The following is a 21,170-nucleotide window of genomic DNA, read 5'->3' as shown; positions in this document are numbered from 1 at the left end:
ACTGCTCCAAGGCTGTGTTGGGGGTGGGTGGGGGGACAGCGAGAGGTCACCCCACGAAGTTCACTCTGGCATCTCTCTTTTCTCTCTGCAGCTGCCAAAAGCTTACTGAACAAGAAGTCAGATGGCGTAAAGGTAGGTTTCGCATTTGAGTCTGGACGAACTTCTCCTTTCAGTCAGTTCCACAGGGATGGGGGGTCCTCTGCCACAGGTTCAGAAGGGACATCTGCGGGGGGAAATGGCTGCACGTCTCCTGCTTCGGCCCCCTGTCCTCCTTTCCCTCCTTGGATGCAGCTGCTGAGTCTAACCACTTCCTTGGCTTTCCTTTTGCCCCCTCAATCTTCAGAGGCAGGATCTCTTTGGGCTCCCGAGACTTATTCAGTAGGATTTGGGGCGACGGGCACAGTATCTGCCGGTGTTCTGGAATTTTGTAGAGAGGGGGCACCCTTTGTGGTGAAGAGGAATTCCTTAGTGGAATAACATTCTGTCCTGAGCAAAGTTCTGAAAATTTGTTATGCTGCTGAGACACCTGGGATGAGGAGGGACTGGCCACAGAAATTCAAACTTACCTGTGAATCTATTTTTATTTATTTTATTTATAATCATTTTTATACACCGCCCCTCCCCCCAAAGGGCTCTGGGCGGTGAACAACACAATAATAACAATTCAACAATTCACATTAAAACCCCAATTAAAACAGCGGGTTTAAACAAATTTATCGGCATCCAGCATAAAACTTCATAAAACTTCATAGGCCCGCCCTGGAGAGACCAAACCCAGAGTTGGGCCCAGTAAAAGTTAAGGGTCCAGAGTGTAAAGGGGGGAAGAGGAGGGCGTACATCAGCCTCTCCAAACACCTGGGGGAACAATTCGGTCTTACAGGCCCTGCGGAACTCTCCAAGATCCCGCAGGGCCCGGATAGCTGGTGGTAGAGTGTTCCACCCGGCAGGTGTCCATTTGGGGGGAAAAAAAGGTTAATACCCAAGAAAATATTGTGGCAATGATGTTGGCATTGCAATATGAAGGGACATGTTTGGAGGTAGTTGAAATCCTTGTTCAGCCCAGACTCGGGTTGGGATTCACCCTGTTCTTGAATTAAAAGTAATTGGCCACTGCCAGATCCTATAGTGCCGTGGTGGCGAACCTTAGATGTTATGGACTACAATTCCCATCAGCCCCTGCCAATTGGCCCATCAGCCCCATCAGCCCCTGCCAATTGGCCATGCTGGCAGGGGCTGATGGGAATTGTAGTCCATAACATCTGGAGTGCCAAAGGTTCGCCACCACTGCTATAGTGTGAAGGCGTCACTGTTTCCAAAAAAAGAAATATGAGGAAGCAGAAAAAGAAAACATTCAACTGAATAAAGGAAATTGCCCAAAACATCTTCCACGTTTTGAACAAGGGAGACGGCCTTGTAAGAACTTTCCTGTTGAGAAGGTCTGTTTAATTCTCCTCATATTTGGGTGCTGTGTGGTTTCCGGGCTGTATGGCCGTGTTCTAGCAGCATTCTCTCCTGACGTTTCGCCTGCATCTGTGGCTGGCATGAAGATGCCAGCCACAGATGCAGGCGAAACGTCAGGAGAGAATGCTGCTAGAACACGGCCATACAGCCCGGAAACCACACAGCCCGGAAAACCACACAGCACCCAAGTGATTCTGGCCGTGAAAGCCTTCGACAATACATCTCCTCATATTGTTCATGAGGTGCGATCCAGATGCTCCTTGGTGTGCCTGCAAAACCCCGGTGCATAGCAACGGTTGCGCTGAGCATCAAGGAGTGCAGGATAATGTCATAGGCGTTGAGGCTGAACAGGAGAGTCGCCTGCGTCAACGACTGTACGAGCATCGGGCCAGCAAGGGTGGATATGCCGACAGAGAAATGCACAACCGTCAGAATTTGGAATGACGGAGACTAGTGTGCACCTGTGGAGTTGGGCGTAGGAGTGGTGATTTAATTAAACCAGATCATCAAAAAACTGTGAAAATAGCCATAGCGGCTTTTCCAGCTTTTTTTCTTTATCGAAAAAGAAAACAGCATCGAAAAACCCAAACGTGATTCGGCTTTTTAAACGTTTGGACTGGATCTCAAGCCATCCGCCCGCAATGCTGTCATTTCTGAGGAAAAATGGCTGGGGGGGTGGGGGGGGGGGAGACCTTTAACTAAATGCTGGAGTCCAGCATTCTGTCGACGCTTTCCCCGCTGCTGTTGCCCAGGTCCATGTAGACTTGGGAAAAGTAGACTTGGGACGTGGTGGCATGGGGGGAAGAATTGTTTTTTATTTGGTAAATTTTGGCTTTGGGTTTTAAGATCCCAAAAATATTCAGTAAAAAGCCAAATAAAGTTGGTGGATATTGGTTTTATTCAGCTTTACTGAAAATTTCTGGGTTTTAAAAACCCAAAATTTTCCAAATTAAAAAAACAACAACTGTGCTCACCCCTAGTCGGGTGTTCAAATCTTCCCTAACTTTACATGTTTTTACTCCTGATTCAGGACAGCAGCTACATATATGTTGCTTGTATTCTTTTTCATCTAGTCTGTAAATACTTCTCAGTATCCTGTGTAAGCCAATACTTTTTACTCTAAATCAGTTATTGTGACTCTGAATCAATAATTACTCTGAAACAATACTTCTGCTGTAAGGACTACTTGGCTTTTAATGCTGACCACTTCTTCTTCTTGAAGACATCTTGTTGTAGGTTGTAAGGACAGTTCCAGCTGAGCATCCCACAAGCATGATCCCCTATTCTCCTTGGGTCAGTCAGTTCTAATACGAGTTCCATCCTTTCTGAAGACCAATTTCCACATCACTGTCCATATTCTCTTGATCACTGGTTGGATCAGGAAGCACAGTAGTGAGGGAAGGATAATAGAGCGTCTACTTTGCATGCAGAAGGCATCTCTGGCTAGAACAGGGGTCTGCAACCTGTAGCTCTCCAGATGTTCTCCAGATGTTCATCTCTGGCTAGAACAGGGGTCTGCAACCTGCGGCTCTCCAGATGTTATCCAGGTGTTCGTCTCTGGCTAGAACAGGGGTCTGCAACCTGCGGCTCTCCAGATGTCCCATTGGCCACTGCCAGCATGGCCAATTGCATGGGCCAATCACAGTTGGCCAATTGGCCATGCTGGCAGGGGCTGATGGGATTTGTAGTTCATGAACATCTGGAGAGCCGCAGGTTGCAGACCCTTGGGCTAGAAGGATCTGGTGGCAGGTGATGTGAAAGGCTTCATCCTGAGCGGCTGCCAGTCAGAGTGGACAGTACTGACCTTGAGAGGCCAAAGGTCTGACTCTGCAAACAGCAGCTTTGCATGTTCATGTGGATTATTGTGAGGAAATGCTGCAGTTTGTACATAACTCTCCATGGCTCGCCTGTTGTTCAACTGGTAGAGAGGGTTTGAGGCATACGTTTTTGCATGGTTGTAGGACTGTCCAACCACTGATATTTTACAGGCTGGGGAAATGGAGCTCGCAGACATCAGCCGCAGGGTCTTCGTTCATTGTTTTTCTATTCCAAAGCCTATTCTGGTAAACGGCTTGAGTTTACCTGCTTGTCTGTCTTAATTTAATGGTAACATTTGGTATAACCTTCAGTGTGAGGTTTGTCAAAGATCTGTTCGCTATCTATGGCTCATTCCGCACATGCAGAATAATGCACTTTCAAACTGCTTTCAGTGCTCTTTGAAGCTGTGCGGAATGGCAAAATCCACTTGCAAACAGTTGTGAAAGTGGTTTGAAAACGCATTATTTTGCATGTGCGAAAGGGGCCTATATCTCATGCAAAGATGTTACAAGCGGGGGCTTTCATTCCAAAGATTTTCATGGGGCTGTTCTTTCTCTCCTGCCCTAAGTGTTCACCAGGCAGTTTAGACAATTAGAAACAAAAGGTGTTTTCAGAGAAGCAGGACAGCAAACCCAGATTGCCGGTATTACAGCTGCAACCCAGAAATTAGAACCTTGAAAATGGAATTAGGCAAATATACCTGAGCTAGGCAAAGCACTGTCTTTCAGGCTTTGGCTCATCACTGTCTTCAGTAGAGAAACAATTGGGGCACCGTAGTTTTCAGAAGGTGCGTGCGTGCGCACTGCAAAGTCACAGCTGACTTGTGGCAGCCCCACATAGTTTACAAGGCAAGAGATCAGGGGCGTAATGCCCATTGGGCAAGGTGGGCAACTGCCCAGGGCATCACCTTGTGGGGGGCATCAAAATGCTGGTTTCGTTTTTGGGTATTTTTAGTGGTTTTCCATTTTTGGCCTGCAGGGGGCGCCGTTTTTAGGCTAGTGGCACCATATTTTCAGTGTATCATCAGGAGACTGTCCTTATGCTACCCCCCAAGTTTGGTGAGGTTTGGTTCAAGGAGTCCAAAGTTATGGACTCCCAAAGGGTGTGCCCCATCCCCCATTGTTTCCAATGGGAGCTAATAGGACATGGGGGCTAGAGTTTTGAGGGTCCATAACTTTGGCCCCTGAACCAAACTGAACCAAACCTGGGGGAATCATTAGGGCAGTCTCCTGATGAGACCATGAACGTTTTGAGACTGTGCCTTCAGAAATGTGCCTCCCCAGCCTGCAACCCCCATTGACAGCAATGCAGAAAACTCAATGCAGAACAAAGATTCTTGGGCAAATTTCTAGGATGTTCCTGCAGGGGGTGCATTTTTGGATGTATCGGCGCCAAAATTTCAGGGTATCATCTGGAGAAGATGGCATCCCCCAAGTTTGGTGCAGTTTGGTTCAGGGGGTCCAAAGATATGGACCCTCAAAGGGTAGCCCCCATCTCCTTAGCAAAAAATTTGGTCGTGGTGGAGTGGCCGCCCATGGGGTGGGGCATCCAACTCAGGTTTTGCCCAGGGCTACAGTTTGCCCAGGGCTGCCTCGTTACACCCCTGCAAGAGATGTTCAGAGGAGATCTGCTACCATCTGCCATTGGGTCACGGCCCTGGTATTCCTGGGTGTCTCCAATCCAAAGAACTCTTCGGGGGAAGAGTGATATATAAGTCTGATAATTAATAAATAAATAAATAATCAGGGTGGGCCCTGCTTAGCTGATGTGGGGCTGTCAAGGTGTTACAGAGGGGTAATCTGAATGTGCCACAACCTCACATAACAATATTGAAAAATATGAGAGAAGCGGTTACTCTGTCTGGGAACCAATTTTAATCTCCAAATTAGGTTAAACTCAGAAATGCTTCCTGGAAGCATTATAGGAAGAAGTCTGTGGATCAGTGCCCATTTTTATTCTGTCCTCCCTCCAAGGAGCACAGTTCCCTCCTCCTCCATTTTGTCCTCGCTGAGAGTGAGCATCTGGGCCAAGGTCACCCAGAAAACTCCCATGGCAGACCGGGAACTTGTACCTGGAATCCCCTGCTCTTAATCCAACAGTCTAACCCAGTGGTGGCGAACCTATGGCACGGGTGCCAGAGGTGGCACTCAGAGCCCTCTCTGTGGACACGCGCAGAGTCCCGTCCCCCCCCCCCCCACATCTAGGCTGGCCTGGGCCACTGGGCTCGATTATTAGCATTAAACCTAAGATCTAGTTTTGGGGAAGTAGTTTAGGTAACCCTGCTAAGCTCTGTTAAACCCCACTGATTTTCATGCGAAGAACTAAAGTGTGATCCTTTACCTGGGAGTAAGCTCAGTTTCTGGCAATGGGGTTTGCTTCTGAGTAAACCCTCCAGGGTCATGATTCACCCGTTGGAAGAGTTGCACAGTTGCTTCAAAGCCAAGCCACCAACTACCACCAAGTTTACTCCCAAGTAGCGCACGCCTTGGAGCCAACTGTTTTTTCTAAACTAAAACCTCAGTGTTCAGGTTGAATTGCCGTGTGGGCCTTTGCGATAAATAAGTGGGTTTTGGGTTGCAATTTGGGCACTCGGTCTCGAAAAGGTTCGCCATCACTGGTCTAACCCAAGAGTGGCCAACCTATGGTGCTCCAGATGTTCATGGCGGAGCTGATGGGAATTGTGGTCATGAATGTCTGGAGCACCATAGGTTGGCCACCCCTACTCTAACCGCTTGGGCTCAATAACAGAGGAGTCCATGAAGGAATGCTGGAGATTTTGAAGCCTGCAGGATTATTCCCAAGGCTCAAGGAGGGTGAGGCTGGCGCTGTCTCGGCCGGGGGAATATCTTGTTTCTGTCCCCACCCCCGCCCCAAGTGGCAGTGCAAAGCACACAGAGCTCCTGCCAGTTGAGTCCCACAAGAAGTCAGTGATGTAAGCTCAGCTGGCAGAGTACAGCTGAAGTAAGGTTGTCTAGCAAAATCCTGCCTGTGTCATGCTGTTCAATAATGAAACTCTGTGTTCAGATGATTTGCCTGTATTTCTCTTATTCGAAGGTTTCAGTTGGGTCCAGATCCTCGTAGTGCCAACTTCTGTTATGTTAATGTTGTGGGGTTCTGATTGGCTGTGCCAGATGATGGCCAGCCCCCTCCTCCTGGAATGTTGCAATGCGGGTTGTCTGTTTTTGAGAATAATTGCAGGGTGGGGTGTGGTCAAATGTAAAGACCAGCTGAGGGGTCATGGCTTCGTCCACAGGATCCTGGGACACAGTGGTTTGATAATTGCACTGAGTAGACCCTCAGCAGTTGCTTTTTGTGACTGCGCGCCCATCTCCAACCACAATGCACTCCTAATGGAGAATGGCAAAGCCTACAGTTGTGGAGATGCCCACAAAATACCATGGCTGTGCCCATGTTGTGTGACGGGTCTCACTGATATTTCCAGATCAGGAAGTGGAAACAATAGCATTCCAGAAGGGTGTCTATCCGGGCAGTTGGGAAAGGCGATTGTCTCAGGTTTGGACACACAAAAGGGTCAGTTGTTCCGCAGAAAGAAGGAGTCTCGTTTCTTCTTAAAGTCAAGGTGGTGGCTGAGACTCCGCATGATCGTATGAACCAGAAGGAAAGGAGAAAGGAAGGTGTACATTCAGCAACTGGTCTTTCTTCTACAACCTCCTCTTTTTATCCACCTGGGCGGCCTCTTCTCTTCTCTTGCACTCCTGTTGACGCCCGTTGTTCTCCTCTTGTCTGACCTATTTTATGTCTGTGTAAAAGACTCTTCAATGTGGCTGCATCTTCTCCACGCAAGTTACTATTTCATTCATTCCTTGATACCCCGCCTTTGTCCCTCATGGGGACCCCAGGCTGCTACACCATCCCTCTCCATTTCCCCTCACAGCTACCCTATGAGGTGGGCTAGGCTGAGAGAGCGTGGCTGGATCAGGGTCTCCCAGTGAGTTTCCACAGCACAAGTGGGGGTAACTGGAGCTTCCTCGTGCGGGGCAGCAAAATGAGCGCACACATTTCCAACGCTGATGAATGAAAAAGGAAGCCAGAGAGTTGTCAGTGTCGGCTGTTCGGCAGATGGTTAGCTGCTGTGGGAGAAACTGTCGAGTCGGATCTTGTGTGTGTGTGTGTGTGTGTGTCTGCGCACGAGTGTGCGCGCACATGCAGTTTAGAGCTTCAGACCCCATCTGTAGTTGCCACTACGGGCGTGTCCCCCATCTAATCAACAATGTGCTATTTGTATGAGAAGGTATCTATCAGGTGGGCCCTTCTGTAGGGAGAAAAAGATTTGTCAGTCGTGTGCCCGCTGTTGGGAGTCATCTGGTGGACTGAGCTGCCGTTGCCCATTGCGCATGACCATTGCCTTCGACCAGGGTGCGGAGGAGTTTGTTGATTTTTGCTGGGAAATGTTTGTGGGTCGCAGTCATCGGCAAGCAAACCGTCCTCGTTTTTCCCCCTGTACTAGGGATAATTTGAAAGGAGAATGTGGCTGTGAGTTTTAATGGGCCTTTCCCCACTCTCTTCCATCCCCCCTATGCCGCGCGCTGCTCTCAGCGCACAGCATCCCAGGCGCGCGCCCGGGCGTCCCCATGACCCCGCTTCATCAAAAGGCTCCCTTAAGGAGAGTGCCTGGGATGCCGTGCGCTGAGGGGGCGCGACAGCGGCCGCGTAGGGGCGGCTGCACTGTCGCTGCCCCTCCCGTGGGACAGCGGCAGCGTAGTGGCGGCTGCGCTGTCGCTGCCCCTCCCGTGGGGAGTGCCGGGGGACCCCGCGCTACTCTGCTCAAGTAGCGCGGGGCTTAAGGTAAGTGGGGAAAGGCCCAATCTCTCCCATGTGAGGCTGGCTGCATTCTTGAGCCCTTCTCTGAGTTGGGTTTCTCACGGTTTCCACCTCTGGTTTGAAACCACCGGCTTCCATGAGTTCAGGTACCTGCGGCATCTCGTTCCTTTCCCGGGGGGGACCGTGGATGGCAACGAGGGCCTCTTCTGTCACACAAGTTCCAACATTTTCTCTGCTTCTCTTCTTTTCTCATCTCTCCTTTTCCTTCTCTCTCTCCCTCTCAATGGTGTGCCCAGAAAAGGAAGTCAAGCTCCAGCGTGCATTTGATGGTGAGCTCCTCCCATTCCGCTGACTGTGTCCCCCCCCACCCCCACCCCCCGTGCGGTCACCATTCTCATCCCATGCACGTCCAGCTTGTGCTCATCAACCCACCTAGCATGTCTGGGCCGGGTGGGGCAGGGAGGCCATCTTGCCCTTCGAAGGGTCCCTGTCCTCACGAAAAGGACCACGCTGTCGGCGAGGCTGTTGGCTGAGGCCCGAGTCAGTCCTGGAAATTGGATACTTTTAAAATTCAGCTTTGGATGCTGAGCGGCTTGAGAAGCGGCAGGATCAGATGCCTGCGCCCGCCTTCTGGCCGTTGGAGGCATGGTCTCTGCACTCTCGTGTGGACACGGAATCTTGGATATATTCCATTGCAGAAGTGTTGGAGTGGGCCCCGGCGTCTGCTTTTGCTCTGCCTTAGTCCTGTTGCCCCTGCGAGTGGGCAGCCCTGCAATTCAGAACAAACTGGTGTCCTGGATGCAACAAATCCTGATGTCCTGGATGCAAGATATGGCTCCAAGGGGCCACTGGATTCCCTGTCCTCATCTAGAGTTCCACACTGAGGCTTCTTGGGAGGCCCAAACTCTGGCTTATTCCGCACATGCAGAATAATGCACTTTCAAACTGCTTTCAGTGCTCTTTGAAGCTGTGCGGAATAGCAAAAATCCACTTGAAAACAGTTGTGAAAGTGGTTTGAAAATGCATTATTTTGCCTGTGCGGAAGGAGCCTCTGTTTCTCTTTCCAACCACCCTGTCTCACCAACCCCTCTCCAAATTCCAAGCAAACAGTTTGTTGGCATTGGCTCATTCCACACATGCAGAATAATGCACTTTCAAACTGCTTTCAGTGCTCTTCAAAGCTGTGCGGAATAGCAAAATCCACTTGCAAACCATTGTGAAAGTGGTTTGAAAACGCATTATTTTGCGTGTGTGGAAGGGGCCATTATTGTCCTCATTGGACAGCATCAGTCACATGCCTGGTAATTTGTTCCATCTGTTTCCTTTTCGTGTGTCTTGTCCCTGGGAGATGTTGGGGTGCGGGGAGAAGGTAACACAATCGAACATGAAGAGAGAAGAAAGCGTCTCCTTATTCCAAGGCAATGGCTAAAATTCTGCTCTTCTTCTATAGTTCTGTCTCAGAAAAATATGTTTGTAGGATTGTCTGTTCCTACGCAGAGAACTCAACATGCCGGACCTTCTTTGTTGTAGAACGTTCTGCGCCTTCCTAGCCCTGCTCCCTGGCCCCCGCCCTCATCTGTTGGAAAGTAAAAAGACATTTTGGCATTCAGTTTACAACTATAAAAGTACCATGATCTGTAATGCACAAAATAATGCACTAAGGCAACATATGGTTCTTATATTCGTTTGAGACTGTATTCTAATGTGGAAGCATACAATTTTCTCAACAACTGCACCTCAATTGAGTGTACTAACATCTTTTTCTGAGACAGAGTATAGAAGGCATTGCAGAATCTTATGAAGAATCTCCTTGGGATTAAGGAGGCAAACCATTGTTTTGTTCATTTGTTTATTAAATTCATTTCTGACCTGCCTTTCCGTCCAATGGCAGCCCAAAATGGTTTACGTTATTCTTCTCTCTTCCGTTTTATCCTCAAAACCACCCTTTGAAGTAGGTTAGGCAAAAAGAGCGTGACTGGCCTGAGGTCACCCAGCAAGCATTGTGACACGAGTGGAGATTTGAACCCGGGCCTTCCATATACTAGTCTGACACTCTTAACCACTGCCTCATGCTGGCTTGTTTGAAGGCTGAGGCACCCAGGTAGAGAAGCGCTTTACAGCTTTTGCGTTTAGACTTTTTAAAAGTGTGTGCTTCCTACGCAGAGCTGTTGATTATTTGTTATTACTTGTGTTATATATGTATATCAGTGGTGGCCAACCTTTGGCACTCCAGATGTTATGGACTACAATTCCCATCATCCCCTCCCAGCATGGCCAATTGGGAATTGGGCTGATGGGAATTGTAGTCCATAACATCTGGAGTACCAAAGGTTCGCCACCACGGATATATAGTCTACATTTCTCACTGAAATTCCAAGTGGATTACACAGTTATTAAGTAAATACAATCAACTCATTTATCCAGGATATAAGTAAATACAATCAACTCATTGGGACTCATTGGGACTCCCAATAAACCAGGGGTCCCCAAACTTTTCGAACCTGTTGGCCCCTTTGGAATTCTGACACAACATAGTGGGCACAGCCACAAAATGGCTGCCACTTAATAGCAGCTTAGGAGGTGGAGCCAGCCACAAAATGGCTGCCACTTAATAGCAGCTTAGGAGGTGGAGCCAGCCGCAAAATGGCTGCCACTTAATAGCGGCTTAGGAGGTGGAGCCAGCCACAAAATGGCTGCCACTTAATAGCGGCTTAGGAGGTGGAGCCAGCCACAAAATGGCTGCTGCAGCTGATCTTCTGTCACACAATGCAGACGTATGTTTTTAAAAATGCAGAGCCAATCAGATTTCCAGCTCTCCAGGAGAAGCCCTGCTGGGCAAAAGCCCCACCTGGCTCCACTCACTTTCTAAAAACACTTGGTAGGCAGCAGGAAAAATGATAGCGGGCCCCATGAAGCCCCACGGGCACCACGTTAGCGACCCCTGCAATAAACAATGCAATACGATTATGATTGTAGAAATCTAGAACCAAACCAGAAATCTGAAAACAGAACTGAAGCAAAATATGGATATTAACATGACGTGTTAAACGGTGCATAAAATTACCTAGTATGGTCCTACTTACAGCAACAGACAGTGTGAACTGCACACAACAGTGTAGACCACAGTCCTTAACCCTTTCTCCAACTGTCTTTCAGAACCACTTTGCTGCAGTAGAGGGGTTGTAAAGTGTTTGAGCAGTTCCATGACACCTCACCTCCCCCTTGATCACACAAGGAAGGTGGCAGGTCCATAAATCCTGTTCAGTAAGCAGTTCGTTGTCCTTAAGAAACAGCTTGGTGCAGCCTCCACCAGATCTGGGAATCTGTCACCAGTCAGCCGGTCAAGGCCTAAACATGGAAAGAAGAGGAAGAAGAAGAGTTTTGGATTTATATCCCCCCTTTCTCTCCTGCAGGAGACTCAAAGGGGCTTACAATCTCCTTGCCCTTCCCCCCTCACAACAAACACCCTGGGAGGTAGGTGGGGCTGAGAGAGCTCCGAGAAGCTGTGACTAGCCCAAGGTCACCCAGCTGGCATGTGTGGGAGTGTACAGGCTAATCTGAATTCCCCAGATAAGCCTCCACAGCTCAGGCGGCAGAACGGGGAATCAAACCTGGTTCCTCCAGATTAGATACATGAGCTCTTAACCTCCTACGCCACTGCTGCTCCTAAGGAATAAAGACCCCCTCCACCTGAAGCAGATTCTCTGGGAGGAGCTCCTCCGGGTGGATTTTCAACTGTACACTTTCAGGGCTCCAGCCTTGACCCAATGAGCCATTTCACAAGGAAACTCCCAACCAGTGACGAGGCACCACCGATACTCCCCCCTCCCCGTATATAAGATTGAAACCCCCCCCCCCCCCAAAAAAAAAAAGGGATAGACAGGTAGAATGAGGTGCTAGGTATAGGAATACAGTCTTCTTTGCCAGATGATTCTGGCTCTTCCTTGGTTTCCATTCATAGGAACCCAGGCGAATTCTCAGAGAAGGAGAGAAGCCAGCTTCGTTTGTTCCCTCTGAATCTTTTCTGTTTCACTGGCCAAGAATGTAAGAAGAGCCCTGCTGGATCAGAGCCATGGTCCATCTAGTCCAGCATCCTGTCTCACACGATGCCTAGCTAGTTCATCTAGAATAGTGGTGGCAAACCTTTGGCACTCCAATTGGCCATGCTGGAAGGGGCTGGTGGGAATTGTTGTCCATAACATCTGGAGTGCCAAAGGTTCACCACCACATATCTAGAAGATCAACAACAGGGCATACAGGTCAAGGCCTTCTTCCGCTGAGATTCAGAGGTTTGCTGGCTCTGAAGATGGAGACGAGAAACATAAGAAGATCAGAAAAGCCCTGCTGGGTCAAACCAGTGGTCCGTCTAGTTCAGCATCCTGTCTCACACTGTAGCTAATCAGTTCCTCCTGAGGGTCATGTGGTCATGTGGCACTGGCTTTGCACTTAGAAGGGCAGGGAGAATTTGCCACAGCCTATCCCAAGGTATCTCTCCCCCTGAAATTGCTGCACCAAGTTCAGAAGCCTGAATGGTTCAGCCAGCCAGTGGTGAAGGTGGAAAAGAAGCCCATCTTTTCTACCTCAGTTTTTGCTCAAGCAGTTGACTCATGGACTGAGGAGGGAACTTCTCTTGTCACCTAAACTCACGACTCGCCCCCAAACACAAAAAAGACCGAGTCTCTGCCTCTTGCTGCATTTTTCCTTCCACAAGAAGGCCACGGCAGCTCCTATCTTCACTACTGAGGTGTCCATCTAGGTTCCAAAGTATGGTCGATTAGTACCACGTTTGCATTGTTTTGTTAGCAAGTCTCCAGGGAGCTGCTTGCTTGAGAACCAGAGCAAGAGGAACGCAGTCCCAGTGCCAGGCAATGCCCCTTCACCTGAACTCTTCATCCATAAAGGCATTAGTTACCTTTGCAGGGTCACCTTTATGGCCCAGAGTTGGACCCGCCCCCTTGCCTGGATGACATCTCAGCAGTTCCCCATCCTCAACCCAGAGGTTGAGCTGATCTGTATGACTTTAATTGTGCCTCAGAATGGTGGGATTTATAGTCAACATAGATGAAAGTTTGCAAACCCACAGAACATCTGCATGTAGTCCTGAATATGTATCCGAACAAGATGATTCTTTTGGAGTAACATCAGTTGAAGATACGTTAGCAGAAACTGTTCAGAAAATGGACCACGAGGAATGCATTTCTCAGTTCTTGATCACTGAGGTCTTCTGCCAAGACTTAGTGGAATGGCCCCAGTCCCCTTCCAGAGCACACCAGACAATGCTATTTTCCTTTTCTTAAATCAGAAATTGCCAGTCACTCACATCTTGGTCAAAGCCTCCAAGGAATTTGGGAGTTACCTTGGCTGGCCAGCCCCAGGTCGCCCGTATACATCCAGAAGGAATGGTACTGGATGACTGCACCCTGATTTAGTTATGCACCCCAAGTAGTCATGCTGACGAAAAGGTAGCACAGAGGCCCACACGCTGCTGAGCTGGGTAGAACAGCTGTCTTCTGTCGAGATCCGGGGTCCTTCGTGACTCACCAATTTTGCTTGTTTCCTGACCGCTGGTTGTGCTCAGGAGCCTGGTAGTTTGCCGTGTTGCTTGGATTTGTCTGTGTGCATGATCTCACTGTTTTCTCTCAGCCGTCCTTTCATTTGCCGCCACCACCCTGGTCACGCGTCCGCTGCCATCATTGCTTCTAGTTCATAAAAGGCACATGAGTGAAAATATTTTTGAGTTTCAACTTAATTGATTCGATGCCACTGCCTGTATGTGACTTCACAGGAGCAAAGAGGAGATGATACGCAAGGGAGTCCACACGTGGCAAGTAAATCCATTTAATGGCCAACCGTAATCATGCCTCTCTTCTCCAGCAGTTTGGAAGATGTAGTTTGCTGGCCGCATGCACCAAAGCGGCCACAAGCTTAATCTGAAGACATGGCCTGCCCCTGTTGTACAGAAGAAGAAGAAGAAGAGTTTGGATTTATATCCCCCCTTTCTCTCCTGCAGGAGACTCAAAGGGGCTGACAATCTCCTTGTCCTTCCCCCCTCACAACAAACACCCTGTGAGGTAGGCGGGGCTGAGAGAGCTCCGAGAAGCTGTGACTTGCCCAAGGTCACCCAGCTGGCATGTGTGGGAATGTACAGGCTAATCTGAATTCCCCAGATAAGCCTCCACAGCTCAGGCGGCAGAGCTGGGAATCAAACCCGGTCCCTTCAGATTAGATACACGAGCTCTTAACCTCCTATGCCACTACTGCTCCAAGTAGCTACAGGTAACTACTGTGCAGGCACAAGGCTGCTCAACTTGGTGCCTGAGACGAATTTTCAGCTGAGACCTTCCGCTGAGGAACCCACCTCGTATATAACAAAGTCCCACAAAAATAAGTTAACCTGGTGATCCTGATAGCTAACATAGGATCTGTTGTGAGGGAATCTGAATGGTCTCTTCCTTGATGGACCTTCTTGCGGACGGATATTGTGGCTGCCAGTGGGAGATCTGATGGCATCGTCGGACAGTGAGGAAATCCGTGTCACAGTGTTTGTGCACAGATGTCACGAGAAGAAGCTGGGTGTAAGCTGATGGGACAAACTGGGGTTTGTTGTTCCCATACCTCCCTTCAAAGGATATAAGAGCAGAGGGCAGGGCTTGATCGAACGGCCTCACGTCGGCAAGTGTGCTCACGATTCTTGGAGCTGCACAAGGTCGGTGTAATCCAGTATGTTAAGTGCTTCACCTAAGGTTAGATGGATATCCTGCCCACGTGGGAGTTGGGCTGCAGTAGCTTAAACAGCTGAGATACACTTTTTAGGTTCTGGCAGATTTATCTTTTGGAGACAGTTTATGACCTAGTCCTATGGCTGTAGCTGGAAAATGTCTGTAAAATAGTGCAGAGAGGCAGCTTCTAGATTCTGCTGAGAATCGTCATCCAAGACCTTGTCAAAAACAAATCTGAAGCAAGAACAGCACTCTCCGCTGCAAAGGTTTGGGTCACACCCAATATCTGTTGGTTCTGAAGGAAGTCAGCTTTGATTACGGCCTTTTGCGCTTCCTGGATCTTTCGTGTCTTGGGACAGAGTTCCTCTAGATCCTGATTCCTGTGGGCCACTTTTGGTAATTTCTTGCAAGAAGTCTCTCAAAACAGGAGGCATCCTCTTCTTCCATTGAATTATGGTTCTTTCAGAGGGACAAGATATTATCCAGGTCATACCCCTCTTTGTCCCTTGTACGTTGTATTCCACAGGTCATAGAAGCATCTGTCCCATCATTCTGTGCCATTATTGGAATAAATGACACAAACATGGTCTGTGAAGGTATTGACTGTTCTGTCTGGATAGAACAGCTGTTGTAAGCATCTGTGGATCAATTCAATGTCCTCCTGAGAGACTGCACTGCTTTGTGTTTTGTTTGGGAGGGGGGGGGGGCGTTGAGAGCGCCTTGAAGAAATGATATATAGTTCACTCTGTTCTGGGCGGACTGTCTTCTTTTGTGCCTTCCTTTCATTAACACAAAATCTATGATGCCATGTTGTGGTCTTCTGGATGTCCTGTTTCCAGACGTCCTATTATGGATACATTCTCCTTGACAGGTACAGCCTTTGAGAGATGGAAACTACAGAGGGTACCGGTATCCCAGGGACGGCTGGTCTCTCCACTTGGAATGGCATTGCCTTTATGCATCTTGAAGGCTGCACAATACCCTCCCAAAGTCAGAGGAGAAAAGGAAACCTCTTTCCATGAATTCCTCTCCTCTCTGCCTTCTGGTGGGCACTTCACCCACTGTTGATTGATCCCAAGAAACTTGTTCTGTCTAGACCTGTGCCGCTGTGCTCAGCTGGTGCAATTCGCCTGAAACTCACCAAGATACCGTGGGATATTGTCCTTCTTGCAATTTTACTCTCAGCTAGATTGAGTCCACCTGAGGGCGGGACGTGTTTTTCTTGTCAGCTCATAGATGGAAAGGAGCGAGGGAAGGAAGGAGTCGCCTACCCACCCACCCACTCCCCAATCCCTGATTCATGATCCAGAAAGAAGAGCCATCCAGAAGATTTAAAAGGCCTTTCTAAAGTAATGGGAAATCAAGCCTATTTGATAAGAAAAGCAGAAGCAGTTGAGAAGATGGGGCAGATACTGAGACAGGTGCTCAAAAATTCTGTCTCCTTTGCCAAAATAACCGCTGCCCACTGCACCTTTCCCAAGAGGAAGAAAACCATATCATGGTTGCAATGCTGATAACCAACATTTTAATTTTGCACCAAATAAGTAACACTTTTGTTAGACGTCCCTGCGGGTAGACACTAAGCGCCGCAAGGCCAGTTCCTCGAGCTGCCTCTTTTCTTGCTTGTCAACATTACTGTCCAGCATCGTTGTTTCCATTTACTGAATCAGGAATTTGGGACTTCAGTATGCAAATGTGCCCTTTTGCTTCCTGCCACCATTTTTTTGGGTGTGTGCACTAGAGCCTATCTGTCCTCCCTCTTCCACATACCCTAATAGCATGGCTTTCTGTTATGTCTGTGGTTCATAGGTTTGCCCTGACTTTCTTGCTGTCTGGGTCAGAGATTCAATTGGGTTCTTTAAGTTTAGCATGGCCATTTGATGCTAAACTTAGTGGATCCATTTCGGTTGTGCTGGAGGCACAGGCCATCTGAGGCCTCCCACGCTCTCTTTGGCAGTTAACTTTAAGATGTTCTCAGGTCCTGGCAAAGAGGCTCTTCCTTGTCATCCAGTACAATTCCTTCCTTTGATGCTGAGGCAAGTATTCATTTAAAATATGCTGTGTTATCCTCAACAGAGGTTTTAAGCATTTGTGAAGAAGAAGAAGAAGAAGAAGAAGAAGAAGAAGAAGAAGAAGAAGAAGAAGAAGAAGAAGAAGAAGAAGAAGGGAGAGAGAGAGAGAGAGAGAGAGAGTTTGGATTTATATCCCCCCTTTCTCTCCTGCAGGAGACTCAAAGTGGCTTACAATCTCCTTGCCCTTCCCCCCTCACAACAAACACCCTGTGAGGTAGGTGGGGCTGAGAGAGCTCCAAGAAGCTGTGACTAGCCCAAGGTCACCCAGCTGGCGTGTGTGGGAGTGCACAGGCTAATCTGAATTCCCCAGATAAGCCTCCACAGCTCAGGCGGCAGAGCTGGGAATCAAACCCGGTTCCTCCAGATTAGATACACGTGCTCTTAACCTCCTACGCCACTGCTGCTCCTAACTTTAAGACGTTCTCAGGTCCTGGCAAAGAGACTCTTCCTTGTCATCCAGTACAATTCCTTCCTTTGATGCTGAGGCAAACATTCATTTAAAATATACTGTGTTATCCTCAACAGAGGTTTTAAGCATTTGTGAAGGGAAACAAATGTTTGTATTGTAAAACTGGGGAAGAAAAGCCAACATGTAGAAACCCTACCATCACTGGTATTCATATAAAGATGAGAATTGAGACTTGATTCTCAAAGACTTCACCTCTGTTAGTGGGAACGAGGTGGTAAAAATATTGACTGCTCATCCAATGCTTCTCCCTGAGAAGGAGTCGTGCGATCGTTTGTGTCTCTTGCAATATACTTATTTTTGGCAAAGATACAAAAATATGTCTGTTTTGTGATCATGGACAGTGGTGTCTCCCTCTAAGTTGCCATCTTGTATGCGGTGCGAAATGCGCATCCCTAGCCAGTGAAAATGTGTGTTTCGCAGCATTTCACACCCACTTGGCTCTTCAGTCAAGCCAATTCATCCTTCCAGCTGGGTTCTTGTGAGAACTCATGGAGGTGCCATCCTGGTCAGATTTCCATTTCTTCCTTTAGCCTTTTCCCTAAAGCCCAGCTGGGCTCTAGTCTGCGGGTTAGATCGTCTGTTTTGCTGCTAGCTGGTACAGTCTGATTGGCCTCCAAAATCACCTCGCCAATAAAATGGGAATTGCAATATCTGCCCTATGAGTGAGTGACTGTGTGTGAGGGTGTGCGTGCGTGCGTGCGTGCGTGCGTGCGTATGTACACAGGAAGTTCTGTTCCTAAGCTACCTGGGTCCTCATGTTCCAATCCTGGCATTTGGTAGGTAAAACCACATGAAAGGGGTGGCAGCTACCCTGCCTTCAAGTGTTCCTGTGGAAGCTGACCGTCAGCTCCTGACATCCCAGGGCTGGGGCTGAGCATTGAAAGCATGTTTGTCAAACAGGCCAACTTCTGACCCCCATGAAATCCAGATACAGGTGTTTTTAGATGATTTTCCAGGCATGTAAAAAACTTTTGTGTGGGTGGACAAACCTTGAAATGACCCAACTTGTGGGTAATGGCTGGTTGCCCTTGCACTTCTGTGGAAACTCAGTTGGTTCCCCTCCTTCACATCCAAACACTCTTGGTTAATATTCAGCATCGTTGTGAAAGCTAGAGCTCAAGGGTGTTGTGAAGAGGAGTGGTTTTATTTACCCCGGCCTACCTGTCAGGCTTCACACTCCCTGTTTTGGGGAAGAGCAGGATAAATATCCCCTAATAGTGACCCTTCTCTTCTCCAGCACTGGGAGCTCAAAGCCACATGACACAATTATATAAGCACTGATATGCTTTTCAAACATGTTTGCACCCCAACATGGGCATACACAAACACACCCCAGTAGAATCGAAGCAATTCCAAGCCATGGGAAGCAATCCAGGTTGGCATCATTAGTTCTTGTAGGAATAGGATTTGCTGTAGCTCCACCCCCCTCATCTGGCTTGGAAGGGTTTCTTCCTTCTATGTTTCAGGGCTCCCTGCCCCCCTTGTCAGTAGGTTGCGGGGGTGGTGCCGCCAACTGCATTGGGGTCGCTGGCCGTGACCAGCACTCGGACCACGTACCCCCCGCCAGACAGGTACAGTAGTTCTGGCAAACTGCCAGGACTGTTCAATAACAAGACTTAGTGTTCAGATTATTTATTTTACTGAGAAGTAGCTTCAGGAAAAGGTATTTAGACTTCTACCGTGTTTCCCCGAATATAAGACAGTGTCTTATATTAATTTTTGCTCCCAAAGATGCGCTATGTCTTATTTTCAGGGGATGTCTTATTTTTCTGTGTTCTGTTCGTCGGGCATGCTTCCAAACAAAAACTTTGCTATGTCTTACTTTCGGGGGATGCCTTATATTTCGCACTTCAGCAAAATCTCTACTGCGTCTTATTTTCCGGGGATGTCTTATATTCGGGGAAACAGGGTACTGCCAGGACAGCCACGATGCAGCCAGCCGTGGGTCGGGGCACGGAGGTGCCAGGGGGAAGTGTGACATTTTGAACAAGAAGCACGCTCAAGGAAGGGTGGCTTTATGTTGAGTTGTTTTTCCCACCACTGGAAATCCCCACCCGCAGGTCAGAACATGGCTGGCTAACCGGGGCTCACTGACTGTGCGAAGAGCAGCCCCCTCCCCAGACTAGAGCCGGGAGCTGGCTGACGGTTTTACATTTAGCGTTTGGTCCTGGTTTTTCTTGCATCTCTGAAAATCAGTATTTAAAAACTGCGCAAGTGGAACTCCCAGGGCAAGTCTCACGAGCCACGTGCCAGTCTGGCGGTGCTTGTGAGAGGCAATTTGGAGGGGGATGGAAAACCACCAACTGCCTCCCTGTATCTCTGGTTACTCATCTTATCTCTACCGAAAGGCTAATTTCCCCTTGCAATTGGGAAGGGCTGGAGCAGGGCCCGTTAGTTGCTTCAGAGAGATCAGATGGGCGTTGTTGATACGCGAGAGGCCCAGGGAGCCAGCCAGCCAGCCACACCATCTGGGCCAGGGGTCTTCAAACTATGGCCCTCCAGATGTTCATAGACTACAATTCCCATGAGCCCCACCACTTGGCCATGCTGGCAGGCGCTGATGGGAATTGTAGTCCATGAACATCTGGAGGGCCATAGTTTGAAGACCCCTGATCTGGGCCATCAACATCTGGCCAATGGCTACTTTTCATGTTTGGATTTCGGGCTTGGATCAAAGTTTCAGGCTTGGATCAAACCATTTGGCATGGTTGCATGCAGGAAACATTCACAGGGGTGGGGGTGGGGGTGCACTCCATCCCGTTTGGGTCCAGCCTGTGCTTGTTGTCCATGCCTAGTTTCCATCTATGCTGTTGGAAGAGCGGGATTCAAGGGAAACTGAGGGTAAGAAGGGAAACCGGGTACATGCAGTTTGTGTGGACTCTCATCATCTATGCCTTATGTTTTTGCAAAGTTCTTATTTCAAAGGACCCAGAAAGGCTTAGGGGGGGGGGGGCATTCTCCAGATCTGTGTACCCATCAGCAATAGAATTGTATTCTGCCCCTTCTGGGAATCCTTCGGGCCAAATCAGTGAGCAACAGAATGTAAGCCTTCGGCTTCCACTGGAAACTCCTCGGATTTCCAGATGGGTTCACTGTGGATACTGCAGATGAAACTGATCACGACTTGGCCCTGATCCCATCGCTCTCTAGACAAGCTCTGAGAGATCACCATTCGTCAGCAGACTTTGGAATCTGGTGCTTGTCTCCTGGCCCTGCCAGCCATCAGAGGAGCAGCATCTGGAACAGATAGTTCCTTGCTGGAGCCCAGCGTCCACACTCTTCAGAGCAGCAAGGGTCAGGGGCAGTTCAGGAAGCCAGACTGCTTTGCAGAACTTGGAATAACAGGAGTGGGAAATGCAGGGATGCTCGCAAAGGTTTCAGGTCGAAATGTGTGGATGAGGCCAGGTTGGGTCACCACGAGTAGACGTCGGATGTCCGAGGAACCGTCTGGTGGTTGTGCAACTCCTCCATCTTGTCAGCCCAGCCAGAGAGTAGAAGGGGGTGCCTCACCCACTCCCTCCCCCCTCAGGGTGTCTGGATGTGTCTCATCACCACATCGTGTCTCATGCCACATTCTGTCCTTGACCGGTCTGTGCTCCTGCCTCTGTGCCCCTCCCCAACGGCTTGGCTGCCTTGGCACCCCTCTCCGGGCTCCTCATTGTCCATCCGTCCCCTGCCGCTTCCCTGCCCATTTGCCTCAGGGTCGGTCACCCTTTCCTCGGCCGCAGAAGGGGACCCCCTCCCTTCCCCTCCCCCAGGGTGATTCTGACCTGATGATGTGGACGTGCAACCATAACCATGTGATTCTTTTTTGCTATGACTGTCGCCCAGCAGGGCCCAGGGTAACTA

At 49.0% G+C, this 21,170-nt stretch overlaps 1 protein-coding gene across 1 annotated transcript in view; it reads left to right on the top strand.

Moving 5' to 3' along the window:
• The window catches only part of CAMK2G (calcium/calmodulin dependent protein kinase II gamma), a gene marked incomplete at its 5' end in the record, with an annotated part of 143,315 nt that overhangs the window by 89,728 nt on the left and 32,417 nt on the right, over positions 1-21,170 (top strand). The window contains 2 exons of the mRNA XM_048504468.1: positions 92-132; positions 8,358-8,390. Of these exons, the coding sequence (XP_048360425.1) occupies positions 92-132; positions 8,358-8,390 (74 nt within the window). The remainder of the gene's footprint in view (positions 1-91; positions 133-8,357; positions 8,391-21,170) is intronic.

Source organism: Sphaerodactylus townsendi, linkage group LG07 (assembly GCF_021028975.2).
Source record: "Sphaerodactylus townsendi isolate TG3544 linkage group LG07, MPM_Stown_v2.3, whole genome shotgun sequence".
NCBI lineage: Eukaryota > Metazoa > Chordata > Lepidosauria > Squamata > Sphaerodactylidae > Sphaerodactylus > Sphaerodactylus townsendi.
Note: the sequence above shows the minus strand (reverse complement) of the source record. Positions and strands in the feature narration are given on the sequence as shown.